The following is a 16,241-nucleotide window of genomic DNA, read 5'->3' on the forward strand; positions in this document are numbered from 1 at the left end:
ATGTGTTGGGGGAAATGATGGGCGTGGAGGGGGGGCTTGGTGCTCTCAACTCTCGTTGGACACTGCGTATGTTTTAAAATATATATAATAAAAGGGCGATTTCACAATGTCTCGCAGGGGCATGGGGGGCACGTAGGTGGAGGCGGGGGGAGGGGGCTAGTTGGCCTCCTTCACTTCTGACACTTAAAAGGGACTTATAGCTGCCAATTTTCAACCAAATGAGACTCCTCTAAAGTTTATACAACCATCCCTTCCATTAAAATCTTAAAGTCCCCCAGGGCATAACTTAAACACCATTCCCCCAGGGTTTGGCGGTTTGTTTCAACCCAAATAGCCTTTTTATATAATATTTGAGCTAATTTAAATAAAATTAGTATCTCAAAATTCCAATTGGATGGAATTAAAAAGGGCACTCTTAAAAAGGGCACTGGAACTTCTTATTACAAATCCAATGATCCACCTCCAAAAATCATCAGACACCCTTTCTATAAGAACCTTATATACCCCCCGAGAAAAAATAAAACCGCATGCTATTCGGGCTCTGGGGGGGAGGGAGGGGGTGTCGACCTTAAAAAAATAAATTTAGGAACTTTACAATACGCTGAACAAAATGGCTATATCAAAAGTAAAAATGTTTATGTTAGAAAAATTATGGACGTTGGGGGCTAGATGCCTTCCAATCACTTTTGACTATCAAAAAGGGCACTAGCCCTTTGAATTTCAGATCGAATGACTACTTTTTGAAGTTTCTAAGACAACTTCTTGTATAAAGAAACGCCCTGGTCTAAAACAAAAAAACTAAAAAATGATAATATATAAATAATACATTGTGTCAACATCGTTCTTTACTTTGGCAGCGCTATTGCGCTGCCTGTGATAAAAAGATACTAACAGATAAAAGTCAATCTACAATAAAATCGTTTAAATAATTTACCCAGGAAGAATAAAACCCACAGAGCAAACAAATACCAGTCTACAAATTTGGAAAATTAGATATAATAAGAGGTTAGAATAAATTCAAGAGTGATAAATTTGATTGTTATGAAACTGATTTCGCAAATTTAGAGTTTTACTCACAGATTTCTAGATCCAGTAGTTAGTAGTTAATGTTTATGAATAGAAACAGATTTCTACTCACTCAAGATTAGAGTGGCAAATTAAATGACACTTCGTCAACATTGTACAACTTTTAGCCGACATAAAAAAGGGTGTACAATATTAAATCTCATAATCATTTTGTGTTTAGCAGTAGTAATGCTTTTAAGGCAAGTAAAAACTTTCAGTAACTGTATTTGAAGCTATGTGTAACATTTCCTTCTTTATCTCAGCAAAAACAAAAAGTCCACGGATTTTTTTTTTATTTCTAAGTATAAATTGATGCAACGACAATATTTTGTTAATTATACCTTGGGCATCACGATCAACTTCCAGGGAGTCAAATTCTCGAAGTGACGTGGAAATCCTGGAGGAAACAGACTCAGGTTCTGATGATAGAGAAGAATTTGAAGTTTCGATTAGGGTTTCGGCAACACTTGTTGAAGGACCTTCAACACCTACAATACCAAACATAAAAAGCTATAAAAATACAATCCCGACAAATTACTCAGAAACACTAAGGCTCCCACATCCAAGAAAGCAATAAAAACAGATAGGAAAGTTTAAAACGGTGGCAAATCGAGAGCCTCAAACAAAACTGAAGAGTGATAATCTAAACATTATTTCAATGTATTTTGTTAATTACTTCCTTTTCTGCAAATTTTTGAAATAATTTAAAAGGCGTTCCTCTGTTAAGAAAAAGAAAACAGGAAAATTTGAATTTGCAATTAATCAAACTTTAGTTCAAATGAAAAAGAGGTAAATTATGTACAGGGGTAACTTATACGAGTGGGAACTGGTGCTAGTGTTGAAAACATTTATTTTTTTTTTACTTTTATAAATTTAATAAATCAAATAATATTAACATTTTGATTACTAAATATCAGTATATGTATGTTAAAGTGAAAATGATAATTCATTTCTATTTTTTTCCGTAAAGTGCAAATTATGTTCTGGCCTTGGGAAGGCATAGGGGTTTTGAGCCCCATTCATGTAAATTTCTGCTCTTTTTGAGTTTGACTCGGTTATCAATTGTACTTTCTGTTCGTTTTGGGTTTCATTTATTTATCGGTGCTGATTTGGGGTAGTTTCACGCTTGGTAGATTATTTGATTTTATTTTTGCTCATTTTTGGTTTAATGGAGTTCTTTACTTTTTTTTGAAAAACTTATTTTGTGGAAAAAGTTTTTTTTTAATTAATTTCTTTTCGTTTTATATTGATATTGGCTTTTCGTTGAAAAAGAAAATGATTCTTTAAATTTTTTAGTTTCTTTTTAAATACTTTATATTTTGTCCTGATATTTCTAATCTGTAGAATTTTTTTTTTTAGCATTTTTTAACAACATAAACCCTTTTAAAAATATGGACAAAAATAGTAGTGTTTAATTTATTTTAATACCTCCTATAGTTGACCTGAAATAGAAAACTTGATATCATTCGCAATAAATCTCTTTACTTTCTTTGACAGCTTGTATACACTTACGCTATTTTGATTTAGTTAAATTTTAAGAGCAGAAGTAGCCCCGAAAGTTTGAACATAATACCCTCAGTCTTTCTTGGAATACTGCTGAGATGCCTTATTGGGAATTAGCATTAACAGAGTGAATTTTTTTTTGATATTAAGGAAAATTTTTTTTTTAAAAAATAAGGGGCAAATTGGAGGGTGGGATTGGGAGGGGGGCTAGTGCCCTCCAATCACTTTCGACTATTAAAAAGGACATTAACCCTTCCTATTTTAAATCGAATGAGCCCTTTTCAAAATTCCTAAGACAAATCCTTCGATACGAAGTGCCCTGGTCAAAACAAAAAAAAGATAAAAATAATAATACATTGTACCCACATCGATCTTAACTATAAAAATTTAAAGCCGTCCTATCACGTTAGACTATTAAAAAGGGCAAAAGCCCTTTCAATTTCCAATAGATTGAGCCCTTTTTGAGTTTCTACGACAACACTTTCTATAAACACCTTATACGCCCCCAAGTCATAAATTACAACCCTTGCCCTGAGGGCTGTGAATGGGCTGTCATCCTCAAAGATCCAATTTTCCGAACTTTCAACTAAGTTAACCGAAATGGCTATCTCAAAATTTTGATTGGATGTGTTTGGGGAAATGGTTGGCATAAGAGAGGCGTTAGTTTCTCTCCAATCACATCCAAATATTAAAAAAAGGCACTAGCCCTTTCAATTTCCAATCAAATGAGCCCTTTTGAAGTTTCTACGACAAGGCTTTCAATAAAAACATTATATAACCCTCGCACCTAACTTACCGCCCTTGCCAGAGGACGGGGGAGGGGGGGGGAGGTTTTCAGACACAAAGACGTCGTTTGCCGAACTTTCATCTCCGTGGAAGAAAATTGATATCTAAAAATTTTGGTTGAATGTGTGTGGGGCAAGGGTGGGCAAGAGGGGGGTTGTTGCCATCCAAACACTTACGGAAATTAAAATGGACACTGGCTCTTTCAATTTCCAATCGAATGAGCCCTTTTTGAAATTTCTACGACAGCGCTTTCTATAAAAACCATATATGCCCCTGGGCATAAATTACAATCCTTGACCTGAGGGCTGTGTGGGGGTTGTCATCCTCAAAGACTTTATTTTTCTGGACCTTTCATCTACGCGGAAGAAAATCGCCATCTCAAATTTTGATTGGATGAGTTTGGAGAAATGGTGGGCGTGTGTGGGGGTTTGCTTGCCATCAAATTAATTTTTTATATTAAATAGGTCACTAGACATTTCAATTTCACTATACATTTATTCCTGTTTGAATTTTATACAAAAACGCTTTATCTAAAAAAAAACCTTATATTCCATCAGAGCATAAATTAAAAACCTTGTCCTGAGGGCTTTGAGTGGGTTATCATCCTCAAAGACCTAATTTCCAGAACTTTCAACTACGTTGAACAAAATGGCTATCTCAAAATTGTTATTGAATATGTTTGGATAAATGGTGGGCGTGGAAAGGGTGTTAGTTGCCTTCCAATCACTTTCGCCTATTACAAAGGGCACTGGCCATTTCAATTTTCAATCAAATAAACCCTTTTTTGAAGTTTCTGCGATAACACTCTCTAAAATAAATCTTATATGCCCACAGGACAAAACTTACAACCCTTGCCCTGAGAACTGTGGGGTAGTTTCCTCCATAAAAACATGACTTCTATCTGGAAATCAACTACATTGAACAAAATGGCAATTTAAAATTTTGTTTTGATGTTTTTGGGTAAATCGTGGGCGTGGAATAAGTATTAGGTGCCTTCCAATCACTTTCGACTATTAAGTTTCTACAACAACTACTTCGATACAAAGTGCCCAGGTATAAGACCAATAACCAAAAAAAAAAAAATTATACATTGTGACAACATTGTTCTTTACTTAGGCAGTGCGATTGCACAAAATATGATGAAGGGGCCTAAAATTACAAAAAACAATATTTATTTTAGATTTATAAATAAAAAAAAATATGAATAATTATTGAAAAAAAAGGAAAAAATCATATTAAATATATTTTTTATTTTCATATGTTATTGCTTATCAAAATGCTACTTTTTGTCACAAGTTTTCACTTTTAGTTCAAATGATTTTTTTAATATTAAAAACAGATGCATAAAAAAAATTATAGAACTAAGGGATTAAGTGCTATCTGTGTATACGTTAGTAAGAGTATATGTAAACACATCACACGAACTAGTTAGTTATTGCCGTTACAGGTAGGCACAGTAGAGCTTTCCGTTACAGACCAAATATTTGACCAAAAGAGTAATTTTTTTGGCAAAGTACCACATATAGTATATCGTTAGATAGTTATCAAAAAGAAATATCTCAAAAATTCTAAAACTTTCAGAAGAGCAATGACGGGCACGAATATTTGAAAGTGAGTGAGTTAGTTTAATCGTTGTTGTGACTTATGTTCACATTGGACTAGCATCAGCTCTTTCGTTTTTTTTTGTCTTCTTCCATTTTTTGTCAATAAAAAGTACTATAAAAATCTGGTTTTAAAATATTCCACAATAATTATTTTTTAATTCTAGTACGTTTTATACACGCTGGATATCAATATAATTTTAAATCTAACACAAAACCTGACTGTTGTCTCTCTATTATTAAAACCCAATCGGACTTTCTATGCATCTCTCGTTTTACAGAGCATAACGAGTTGTTAAACAAAAAAAAACCTTTTTAATTAAATAACAAAAAATGGATCCTGAATTTTGTCCGAATCTAGTATTTTGATTAAATTAATGTTTTAAAGTCAAAATTTACGATCCACAATTCTCACAATACCAGTCCATATTCTGCTTGTTTTAAAAGCTTAATCAGTCATGCTAAATCAGGAAAATAATAAACAGATTTATATCTTAATTCAGAAAGAAAAATAGACACTATAGTTCAGAACTTTATTGTTGGCCATCCCGATGTACGGATTTCACAAAAGGCCTTTCAATTAACACTTTGAAAGTTGCTGTTAAACTTCCAAACCGGTTTAACAAACGCCTGCTAACCGGAATGAGATAAAAAAAATTCATAAAAAGATTAGTTTAAAATACTAAAATTTAGTCCATGTACCCTAGTTTGTTTTTAATTAAATATTCATGATTCCACAAAACCAAATGTTTGAAAGATACCTTCATGGTCAAAACTTATGTGTTCCAAGTCTTAGATGTCAGCTTCCAATTTATATTGTCCTGCAATGCTAGGAAAAGTATTCAAAGGAACATCTTCAAGCTTAGGAGACAAACAAATGTTTGAAATATCAAAGAGCTCCTCACTCTCACTAGGCAAAGCGTCTTCAACTTATAAAACGAAACCTGAATAAAAGGGATATAAAGCACAAGAACAACGTTTTCGTAACAAATCCAACTGATTTTCGTTTTATAAATAATTTTCAAAAGTGTCTTAATAAAAATTAAATTGCTAAAGTAATCCAAAGCTTATCTTAAAAAAGTCAAATAATTGTTTAAGTATTTAACTACGGGCGGTCGGCGCGTACCCCCCCCCCCCTCCCGGAAAATCACCCCGTGGTAAAAAATGATGTACAAATTAGATAATTTTATTTGAGGTTAGTTTTTTTAATTTCCGTAGGGGAAAGGAATTTTGGTACTTGTGTATCACAGTTTATATAATCAGCAGAACGATCATTCTCTATCTCACCCATTATAAAAACCCGGATCGGGGTGCGAGTGCTCCGGAGAACGTTTTTGCCGATATAAACATAGGCAAAGTCAGATTAGCGGGAATGCAGGTTAGTTTGTTTCCATCAAAGTGCATTGAAACAATCGGAAATAGACTAACCCGCATTCCCGCTAATGCAGAAATAAGTGGGAGGAGCTTTTTGTTCACGAAGACCAGAAATGATCTGCGATAAGCTTACTGGGTATATTCTGTCTACTGTGTTGTGTATTATGCACCACTCACTCAAGTTTACGCTTTGTAAAACTCAAGAACAAACAGACTTATTCGTTACTTTAAAAATAAATCTGGGCTATAGATTTACATATTAGGGGGGGGGGGGGTAAAATAGAGCGGGTCGGCATGCAAAATAAGTTTGTTGCAATTATTCTTCATAGCCTATTATATAGATTGATAGATAAGTGTAATTTAAAGCCAAATATACGGCCATGAACATAGTAAAGTAACAAATGGAAGGCATAAATAACAAACTTTGATCGGCGATCATCATAAAACACTACATTAACCTAATAATAGTACTTTATACTTGGAAATACGGTCATAGAAAATAATAAACACTTAACACTTAGAAAAAACACTTAAGACTTGGAAAAAACATTTAAATGAAACATTACATTTACTTTATACTGGGATTTTTTTTTTACTTACGTACTATTTAAGACACCTGTAAGCATCGAGTAATGCACCAAATAATCTTCTTTAACTCTGAAAAGCGGGTAAGTATATCTGTCTTCATTGGAACATTTTTCTAAAAATATCTTTTAAATCTTGCACTATTTGCCATGCAAAAAGCTCTGAGCCGCATCCAGAACGTCAAATATATAGCTGGTCAATTCTGCTTAAGGTAGGGCTCTTGCGTACAAACCATATTAATATCTTTAAATAGTGATTTTGGCTTTTCTCTATCCTCATTCTATTTTTTGATCATTTTATTCTCTAGTACTATCTTAATCTCATTTTCATATTTTGGATTTATATCCATTGGTACACTACCTTCATTCTAAACAAAAGAAAACCATGTTTTTCATAAACTGTTTTTTTTTTTAGTGGCCCTCTTCATTTTTTAACCTGCGAGATTCAATATTAATAAGCTGCCTTAAGCAACCTGTCACTTCGTAACTGGATGACTCAACCAAATTTTCATCATTGAGACTAGTCTGTAATTTTTTAGTGGCCATATACCTAGAAAGAATAATTTTCTGACTTCAAACTGTCCAAACACTTTACCCCTTCCCCCTGTTATGTGCAAACATATAGCAAAAATTATATATTTCCCAAATATTCTGTCACTCCTCTTTGTCTTGTCTCATACTAGGCTGAGTCAACTAGCAGAGACACCGGTTTATTCTCGAGTTTTACACAGCGTAAACTTGAGTGAGGGGCGTATGATACACAAGTACAAAAATTCCTTCCCCCTATGGAAATTAAAAAATGAAACTCAAATAAAATTCTCAAATTTGGATAGCCGTATTTTCCACGGGGGTGGGGGGGGGGGTGGTGGTATTTACCGGAGGCACGTTCCGCGGGGGGATATTTTCCTCGGGAAAGTGGGGCGGTGGTATTACTTTCCACGGGGGAGTGTATTTTCCGGGAGAGAGGTTATATTTTCCGGAGGGGGGGGGGGTGTAAAACCCTATAACCACAAATACCAACAAAAAAAAAATTAATTACAAAAAGAACTGAAATTAAAAGGGATAACCAAGTCAAACTCAAAACGAGGAAAAACTACCACAAAGAGGAGTAGGGCTAAGGACATATGGGTCTAATAGATAAAAAATACATGATTTTTTCAAATATACAATATTTTGAAACAAATGAGATACTTTCATTTGGAAATGTAGTGATTGAAAGGGCAACCAATTGGAAGTATTTGGGAATAATGGTTGATGAAATGATTACATGGAAAGATCAAGTGAGGGCACTTAACATTATAGTTTTCCCAGGGACTGGTATTCTAAAAAGACTTAAGAACTTAATTCCTCAGAAATCTCTTAAAACTTTTTATTAGACCGTCGTTTCTTCATGTTTAGATAAATGATGCCTTCGTTTTTATAATTTGTTTATCTGTAATACAAGCTAAGTCCAACAAAAAAAATGGGCCGTAAAAAATCAATTTTAATATTAATAATCTAAAATTGATTCATCCCATTTGGCAAAAGTTCTATAATGTTTCTAAAATATCTATGCTCCAAGTTGCAAGTTAAATTGTGTATTAATTCTTTAGAACCACTTGGACAAAGACAACTTAATATGTTTCAAATTGCTTCAGAATATGATTCATACCCAAAAACTTCATCTGAAAATAATTTACTGATATCAGAAATGCACCACAGCCATAGAAGTGCACTGTCATTATAACATGTTGGAGTAGAGGTGTGAAATCTGTTGCCCAACTATATAAAGGAACCAATTTCGCTAAGTCCCTTCCACAAAAATATTAAAAAATATCTTCTGGAGTTGATTAAAGTTGTTTGTTTTGTTTTTCCATTGAAATTTTTTGTGAATACGGTATGTGAAGCAGTTGTTTCTTTGTTAGAACTTTAATGGAAAACATGGGTAATTTTTGTATGTGGGAATTGATTTTGAAAGGGGTTAGAAATTATCTTGGGCTTAACAGTTATGGCCAAAAACTTTTTTTATATATTTTTTAGTTTATGAAATAATTTTAATAAATTTAATATATTTTTAAATTTATACAGACCACTAGCAAAAAAAAAAATTATCACATCAGTTGCAATCTTGAATATAACTTGGTAACAAAGAGCAATTGAAGCCAGAAGTGGGTCTGACCTTTTTTGAGCACCTATTTCCTTTTGATCAGCCCCCCCCCCTGATTGGTCTCACAAAAATTTTAGTTCCAAATTTTCACATAATTTTATTTAACAGAAAAATATTCTATTTATTAGAATCTTAACTTTTCTTACTTTATATAATTCTTTTATAAGGCTGAGGCTGTCATTTTTTTTTTATATATTTTTATGGTTTATAAATTCATTTTAATAAATTAAATAGATTTTTAAATTTATACAGACGACCAGCAACAAAAAAAAATATTATCACTTCTGTTGCAATCTTGAATATAACTTGGTAACAAAGAGCAATTGAAGCCGGTGGTGGTTCAGACCTTTTTTTACCAAATATAACATTTTGATTAGCCCCCCCCCCCCCTGATTAGTCTCCCAACAATTTTAATGCCAAATTTTAACACAATTTTATTTAACACCAAAATATTGTATTTATTAAAATCTGAACTTTTCTTACTTTATATACAAACAGATATGGAAAAAAAATGGATTCAATTTACTTATAATTACTGGCAACTGTGCCCTCCACTTTATTTTGATGAAAATAAAATTTCAAAATTAAAAGACAATTATGAATGCTACATTAATTATTTAAAATTTTGTGCCACTGAAATTTATTTTATCCCTCTAAAGCAACGTTTGATAGAATCAGAAGTCAATAGAAACTGAACAAACCACATTTCATATAAGAATATAATAAAAAAAACATTTCGGGCAAAATGAATATAAGGCACAAATGAGAAGAAAGATATAGCCAAATCTAAAGGATATTAAGCTTGAAAACTTTGCATTTAAATTATTAAATTTTTAACAGAAGTGCATTAAGATATTGCTGTTAGATTATAACAATGAATCCTTTAATAAATTTTAGCAAGATTCTGTACTTTTGATTTGTAGCTACTATATACTATAATTGTTTTTTTTATATATACAGTTTAGCAAGTTAAAAAACAGCTAAATAAACAATTTCTAAAATAGTATATAAAAAAAATGACAAGTAAAGAAAGTTGATCCTTCAGATAAATATTATGGCTGCCACATAACAACCTTCACTTTTGGTTGTAATGTTTTTTTTATCATGCCTGCATTCAAGAAGGAAAAAATTCTCCTCAAACAGACAAAATTACAGTTAATATATTAACCTTTTATGTGTTTTCTATAGCGAAACACTTTAATCTACCTTAGATCTTAAGGGTTTGGTACTAGGGTATATACAGTTATATATTTATTTGTGTTTTTTTTTCCCCTGAACAGTACTCAATAAGCAAGATAGAAAGAAAAGAAAAAAATGATTTACTAGGGCAAATAAAGCTTTATTATTATTCTGTTACTGCAAATTTAATTAAAAAACCTACCATTCTTAACAGCACAAACTTCAGAAAGGGAAACATCTTCATGCATTGGAATTTGAGGCACGTCAATAACAGAGACCCCAAATTGAGCAAATACCACGTATTTAAGGTTTACTCCTGGCAATAACACTTTGATACACTACTCCCGTTTTACAAGGGGTGAGTAGAAGCACAAAGTCCCTAAAAATACACAAGCTACAGTAACTGCTTCAAATAACCACAAAGCTGATTGCGTCTTGATTCAGTTCAAAGCATAAGTTAAACTTCTTCAGTAGTCAATAGCATTTGAAATATGATAAGTTCTTATTTTTTTTTCTTTTAATAAAGAGCATGCTATAACTTAAAAGCTGTCTCCATTTATAACTGTAAACAAAGATTAAATTTATAATTTAACTCAATCCAAATTTAAAAGTAAATTCGCAGAATTTACCTGTTTACTTTGAAAAATTTACTACATGGTTAAGGAAATATTCTCATTTGAAAACTAAACCAGAGCGTAGTTGCATATTTTGCAGCTAGTTCAGCAGCTTCCTCAATAAAGATGCTTAAGAATGGGATGTTTTCCCATCTTTCTTTTCTAGGATAGGAGGCAATGAAAGCTCAAAAACAGCATATCTTTTGCTTAATTTCAAAATATTTCCACAATAAAATTGCAGAAGAATATAGGCTTTTATTAACTTGGAGAAGTGACACCTTCTCAATCTTATTCAAAATCTAAACTCGGACCAAGTACGATGTTCACTGGTTTTGCTGCAACTTTTTATTTTTTTATTTTACTTGTGTATTATATTTTGTAGGGAGAAAACTTCAGAAGGGTTGGTGGTTTACACATGATGTGGAGGGGGATTATTTTCTGCAGAAGATGAATTGCCTGCAGGGATAATTTTCTGGGTTGAGAATTGTCTTACCTATAGTTGTAAATAATATACAACTATACAACTAGCTGCATATTTTTTTGCCTACCATCTTGCTATATATCATGTAATTCTTGTTAAAACAGTTGGCTGAATTATTTTCAGGGGACTTGGGATAACCACTTGGTATAAGTCTAACCACTCAATTTTGATAGAATTGTTGAAATCAGATGTCACAGTAGGGTCCACTCAAAAGCTTTAATCAAGATTTGCAAGTAAATTGATTATGATATTTGAAAAGAACATAAAAAGGGCAATGAGCTGTGTGTTCTTGTGTTCTCCATGTAAGAGAGGTGGAACCATTCCTAATTTTAAACCCAGTTTTTGTTTGGACAGTAGAAAAATACTTACAATTTGGGTTATATATTTTTCCACTAGGGGACATGGTGAAAAAGAAGAAAAGCCATATCCATCAATAACATAAAGAAACAATTTAGAATGTTTGGTAGCAGACTTGAGTTACGGCTCTTCTGAAGGTAACATCATAATAAAACATACATGACTATTTTACTCCCTATTTTATATTCTTTTTCAATATAAATTTCATCACTCTGACAAAAACCATGCATTCTCTCTCCCCCCCCCCCATTCCCAATATTTTTATACATAGACCTAGTAATATATTTCCTTGTTATTGAATGTTATCATAAGCAATCGGTTTTATGTTGAAAAGGTGTTTGTGTAGGCTAATGATTCAAAGCAACCAGTTTGATCTGAAACTGTTTTCATTATTTGTGTAAATGCATGACCATTCCACCCCATAAGAGGACATGTTAAAAAACAAATATTACTTCATATTATGCAGAATAATTGTAGATAACATATGTTCCAGCAGGAGAATCTTTATCTTCACTTTTTTTTTAGTTTTGCAATAAAATTTTTGAAAAAAGCCATGCTTTTGATAAGCATTTTGTTGGTTTTCAAATTTGTGCCGAAAGATATGCCATCCTAAATTTATTTATAAATTTAGTTATAGATGGCAGAATAATTTCTGCACAAAGTTTGTTGGTACTTGTCTAGAATCCAGTAAAAAAGTGCGATAGACTGCATGTTGAATTTCAAATATGTCATGCAAAAACAGGTTTCTGTTGGCTAGTGAGTTGCTCACTCTGTGACAAAGATTTAAACTTTAGTTTTTTTGGGTTGAAGGGGCAAAAAAGGTACCTAAGTTAGGTTATGTATTTAATCTGTGCTATGCCTTACCCCCCCCCCTAATGTGCAAATATTTCGCCTATTTTTTTCTAAACTATTATATTTTAATCCTATTTTGTTTTATTTCATTAGCATTAACAAAACTTCACTTATCACATGTTTACTGCATTCTAGACAAGTACCAGTTTTTTGTTTTTGTAACAATCTGCCATAGTATGTATATTTCCATACTTCTGCCACTGTGTTTTCAATTGCAACACATATAAATTAATTTCTTAAATGATAGGGCATTTAGCAGATTTTTCAAAATTGTACAAAATATTACTGTGAAAAATTACGAATTTCTTTAAAAAAATGGAAAAATAAGGAAAGTTGTGAAGATAAAGGTTCTCCTGCTGGAAAATATGTTAACTAGGATTATTTTGCACATTATGAAGTAAGAACTGTTTTTTAATTCATCTACCTATGAGGTAGAATGGTCATAAATTTACACCTTAAATATTTACCCAAATTTTATTTTAAAAGATGGATTATACCAATAGAAGAGAACATAATAATTGGACTAATAGGAATATTAAAAATATTATAAAGTAATATTTTGTCATTGTTTGGTTGGTTTCTTTTTACACCCAAGGGCTACATGAGACAATTAGGCTAGAAAGTGTTGATGATGACCAACAGAAAATGCAAACTAAACAATAAACATCAGCATAAAACTAGCAATCTAAAAAAATGTCTCTATTGTCTAGAATCTCCTGAAAAAGTTCAATTCTATTCCTCTATTGGTGGTAGGCCAAACATATGTTCACCTTGTCCCAAAATATGTCAGTTATGGACTCTTAAAGACATTGACCAAACAAAAAAAGCCCATGTATATTAATTAGGGTGTCTAATTAGTATAAATTTTTACCTAAATTTTAATTTTAACAGATAGATGATGCCAATAGAAGGGTTTTCCCTTTTATGGGTCTCCCTTCTATATGGTTTTGAATTGAAAATAAAGTATTTTGCAATAGGCATCAAGACATGGCTAATTGTAGAAAAAGCCAAAACAGATAGTCTGAGTAATTGAGAGGCAAATTTTTAAATGGCAGGAGTAAGTACAACTCTCTTATTGGACAAATACAAATTATTTGAATTTTTGGGTCACTTGCCAGAGACACTGCTGGGTGCCTCAAAAAACTGCTCCCAAATTCCCCTCTTGCCTTAAAACTTATTCACAGATGCCTAAAGCCATGAATGGGTAGACCATTACCCTAGCAGTAACCATGCACTACACACATACCAAAAATATTTTTTCATTTTCACATGGGTTCCCAATCTATTCATGTCTATTGCTTAGCATTCAAGTCTTTTGGAAAGGCATGTCTGCCTAGTCTCTGAAATGTTGACCAAAAATTTTAAATTGACATAAACAAACAAGGCATACCTGCCAATGGTCTTGGGAAGGTTGAACAGGAATTTAGAATTGCCATAGGACCATTAATTTGCTTGGAATGTCAGGCAAACAAGCATTTAAAGCCTAATAGTGAGGGCCCCCAAATACCTAATGTGTCTGCCAGGCAAGTGATCTAATTTTTAAACTTTTATGAACAATTTATGACCCAATTTATAAGTTTGAAAAAGAAAAGATTTTTAGAGGAAAGAATTGATGATAAAGGTTCTCCCCTTGGATAATATGTTAACTAGGATCATTATATATATTTTAAAGTAAGAATTGTTTTCTTAACATGTCTCCTTGTCAACAGCACCAACTCTAAATTTCTACCCAGAATTGCATCCTGAATCTAAACATAACATTCATTTGCATCATAAATGAACTTTACCCCTATATTAGCCATAGGCTATGGTGGATGTCCTTACTTGGCTACACCTTGATAGATTAAGGGAGAGGACATAACTGTAAAGGTTAGGAACAAACACCTTTAAAGTATCCAACAGAGTAGGCTATTCAATTGTAAGCCAGCCACTCTAATTATTCAGTTCTTCTTTCTAAGAAGTAGCCTAGGCCTATGTATGGTCTTTATGAATGACTAACAAAGCTTACTTTTAATGCCTACACCTAAAATGAACCCAAATGTCTGAAATCCAGGTTGAAATAAAAGGATCAAGCAGGTCAGCAGTGTGGCCAGATTGTGAACAAAAAAGTAAGCCGCAGCCTTTGAAAAACAAGCCAAAAATAAGCCAGACAATTTTTTGCCCAAAATCTAACTTTACTTTTAATGGTGTTCAAGTTTTGACGGCCTTTTTATAGAAATACTCAGCACTATTCAAGTCCTTTGATCCTACTGGCATTTTCAACCTTTCAATTCGGTCCCTGGTTTGCGGAAGTTCAGTTCCAGTGTAGAGATTATTTTGAGGCTGCATTTAGTAGAATTGCGATAAACCGCTACCCCATGTGGAACTCTAGAGACTTTACAGAAATTCCCGCGCACTTTGTTCAGAAAATGCTTGACCATGCTTACTTTCCTGTCCAACAGTTCGGGGAAAAATATTGACAAGGATGCCCACCGACTCAAGTTCTCCTGTGTTAGTTCGAACTCTGTCCGTGTGTCCACCGAAAGTTCTGCATACTATATTTTCACTGAGTTAGACCTCCGATTACTATAATTATACTCTGTGACCCAATGCAGCACAACTTAAAACGCCTGCCCCAGGCCCTGAGGGGTAGTGAGGACCCCTGAAGTTTTGTTATCTGACTTTTGAGCAATTTTTAACTTAATGGTTATCTCAAAATTTTTATTGGACGCATTTGGAGAAAAGCAGGCGTGGGGGGGGCTAGTTGCTCTCCAATCTCTTTTTACTCTAAAAAACTGAACTAGAACTTTCAATTTCCAATCAAAAGAGCCCTCTCTGAAGTTTTTACAAGCATCCCTTCAATAAGAGCCATAAATTCCCCAGGCCATAGCTTACAACACCGGCCCCTGGGCCCTGGGGGACTCTGTTGACCCTGGAGTTCTTTTTTATATAAACTTTGAACTATTTTAAAAAAAAGCTACCTCAAAGTTCTTATTGGATGGGTTTGAGGAAAAAAGGGAATGGAGGGGAGGGAGGGCTAGGTGCCCTCCAATCCCTTTTGACTCTTAAAACTGAACTAGAACTTTCAATTTCCAATTAAATGAGCCCTCTTTGAAGTGAATATGAGCATCCCTTCCATAAGACTCATATATGCCCCTAGGACACAACTTACAATGCCTGCCCTGGGCCCTGGGTGGTTGTGTTGGCACCATAATTCTTTTTATATGATCTTTTAACATTTTTACTGGAAACATTTAAAATTTTTATCGGAGGCATCAGGAAAAAAAGAGGTTTGGGGGGGGGGAGCTGGTTACCCACCAATATGTTGTGATGCTTAAAAAGTGAACTAGAACTTTCAATTTCCAATAAAATGAGCCCTCTCTGAAGTTTATATGAGTATTCCTTCCATTATGCCTAGTGCCCAAAACCCCCCCCCCATGGAAAAAATTCCTACATCTTTCTCAATATCAAATACTTTATATAAACAATGGACAAATGTCATAACTTAAATACCTTTCTCCAGGGATTTAGTGGGGTCAAGGTACACTCGTAATTATGTTATTCTGACAGATTAAATCTTTTAAAAATTAATATTTTCCTGGTTAATTTTTATTATAAGCCTACCCAGCATGAGCCGACTGGAGGAGAGTATGAAGGAGTTGAATTCGAATTTAATTGGGGATAAATCACCCCAGGGTTAAACTAGAATTCCTCCCCTCA

General features: G+C 33.3%; 1 protein-coding gene across 2 annotated transcripts in view; it reads right to left on the minus strand.

The window, feature by feature from the left end:
- The window catches only part of LOC148942355 (uncharacterized), a 225,903-nt gene that overhangs the window by 37,135 nt on the left and 172,527 nt on the right, over positions 1 to 16,241 (minus strand). For both annotated transcript variants that reach the window (XM_089103608.1, XM_089103609.1), the window contains exon 3: positions 1,407 to 1,553. In XM_089103608.1, coding sequence (XP_088959734.1) covers positions 1,407 to 1,553 — 147 coding nt within the window. The remainder of the gene's footprint in view (positions 1 to 1,406; positions 1,554 to 16,241) is intronic.

The sequence above is a fragment of the Artemia sp. Qi Xiang Cuo genome, chromosome 17, assembly GCF_049724085.1.
Source record: "Artemia sp. Qi Xiang Cuo chromosome 17, ASM4972408v1, whole genome shotgun sequence".
Taxonomy (NCBI): domain Eukaryota; kingdom Metazoa; phylum Arthropoda; class Branchiopoda; order Anostraca; family Artemiidae; genus Artemia; species Artemia sp. Qi Xiang Cuo.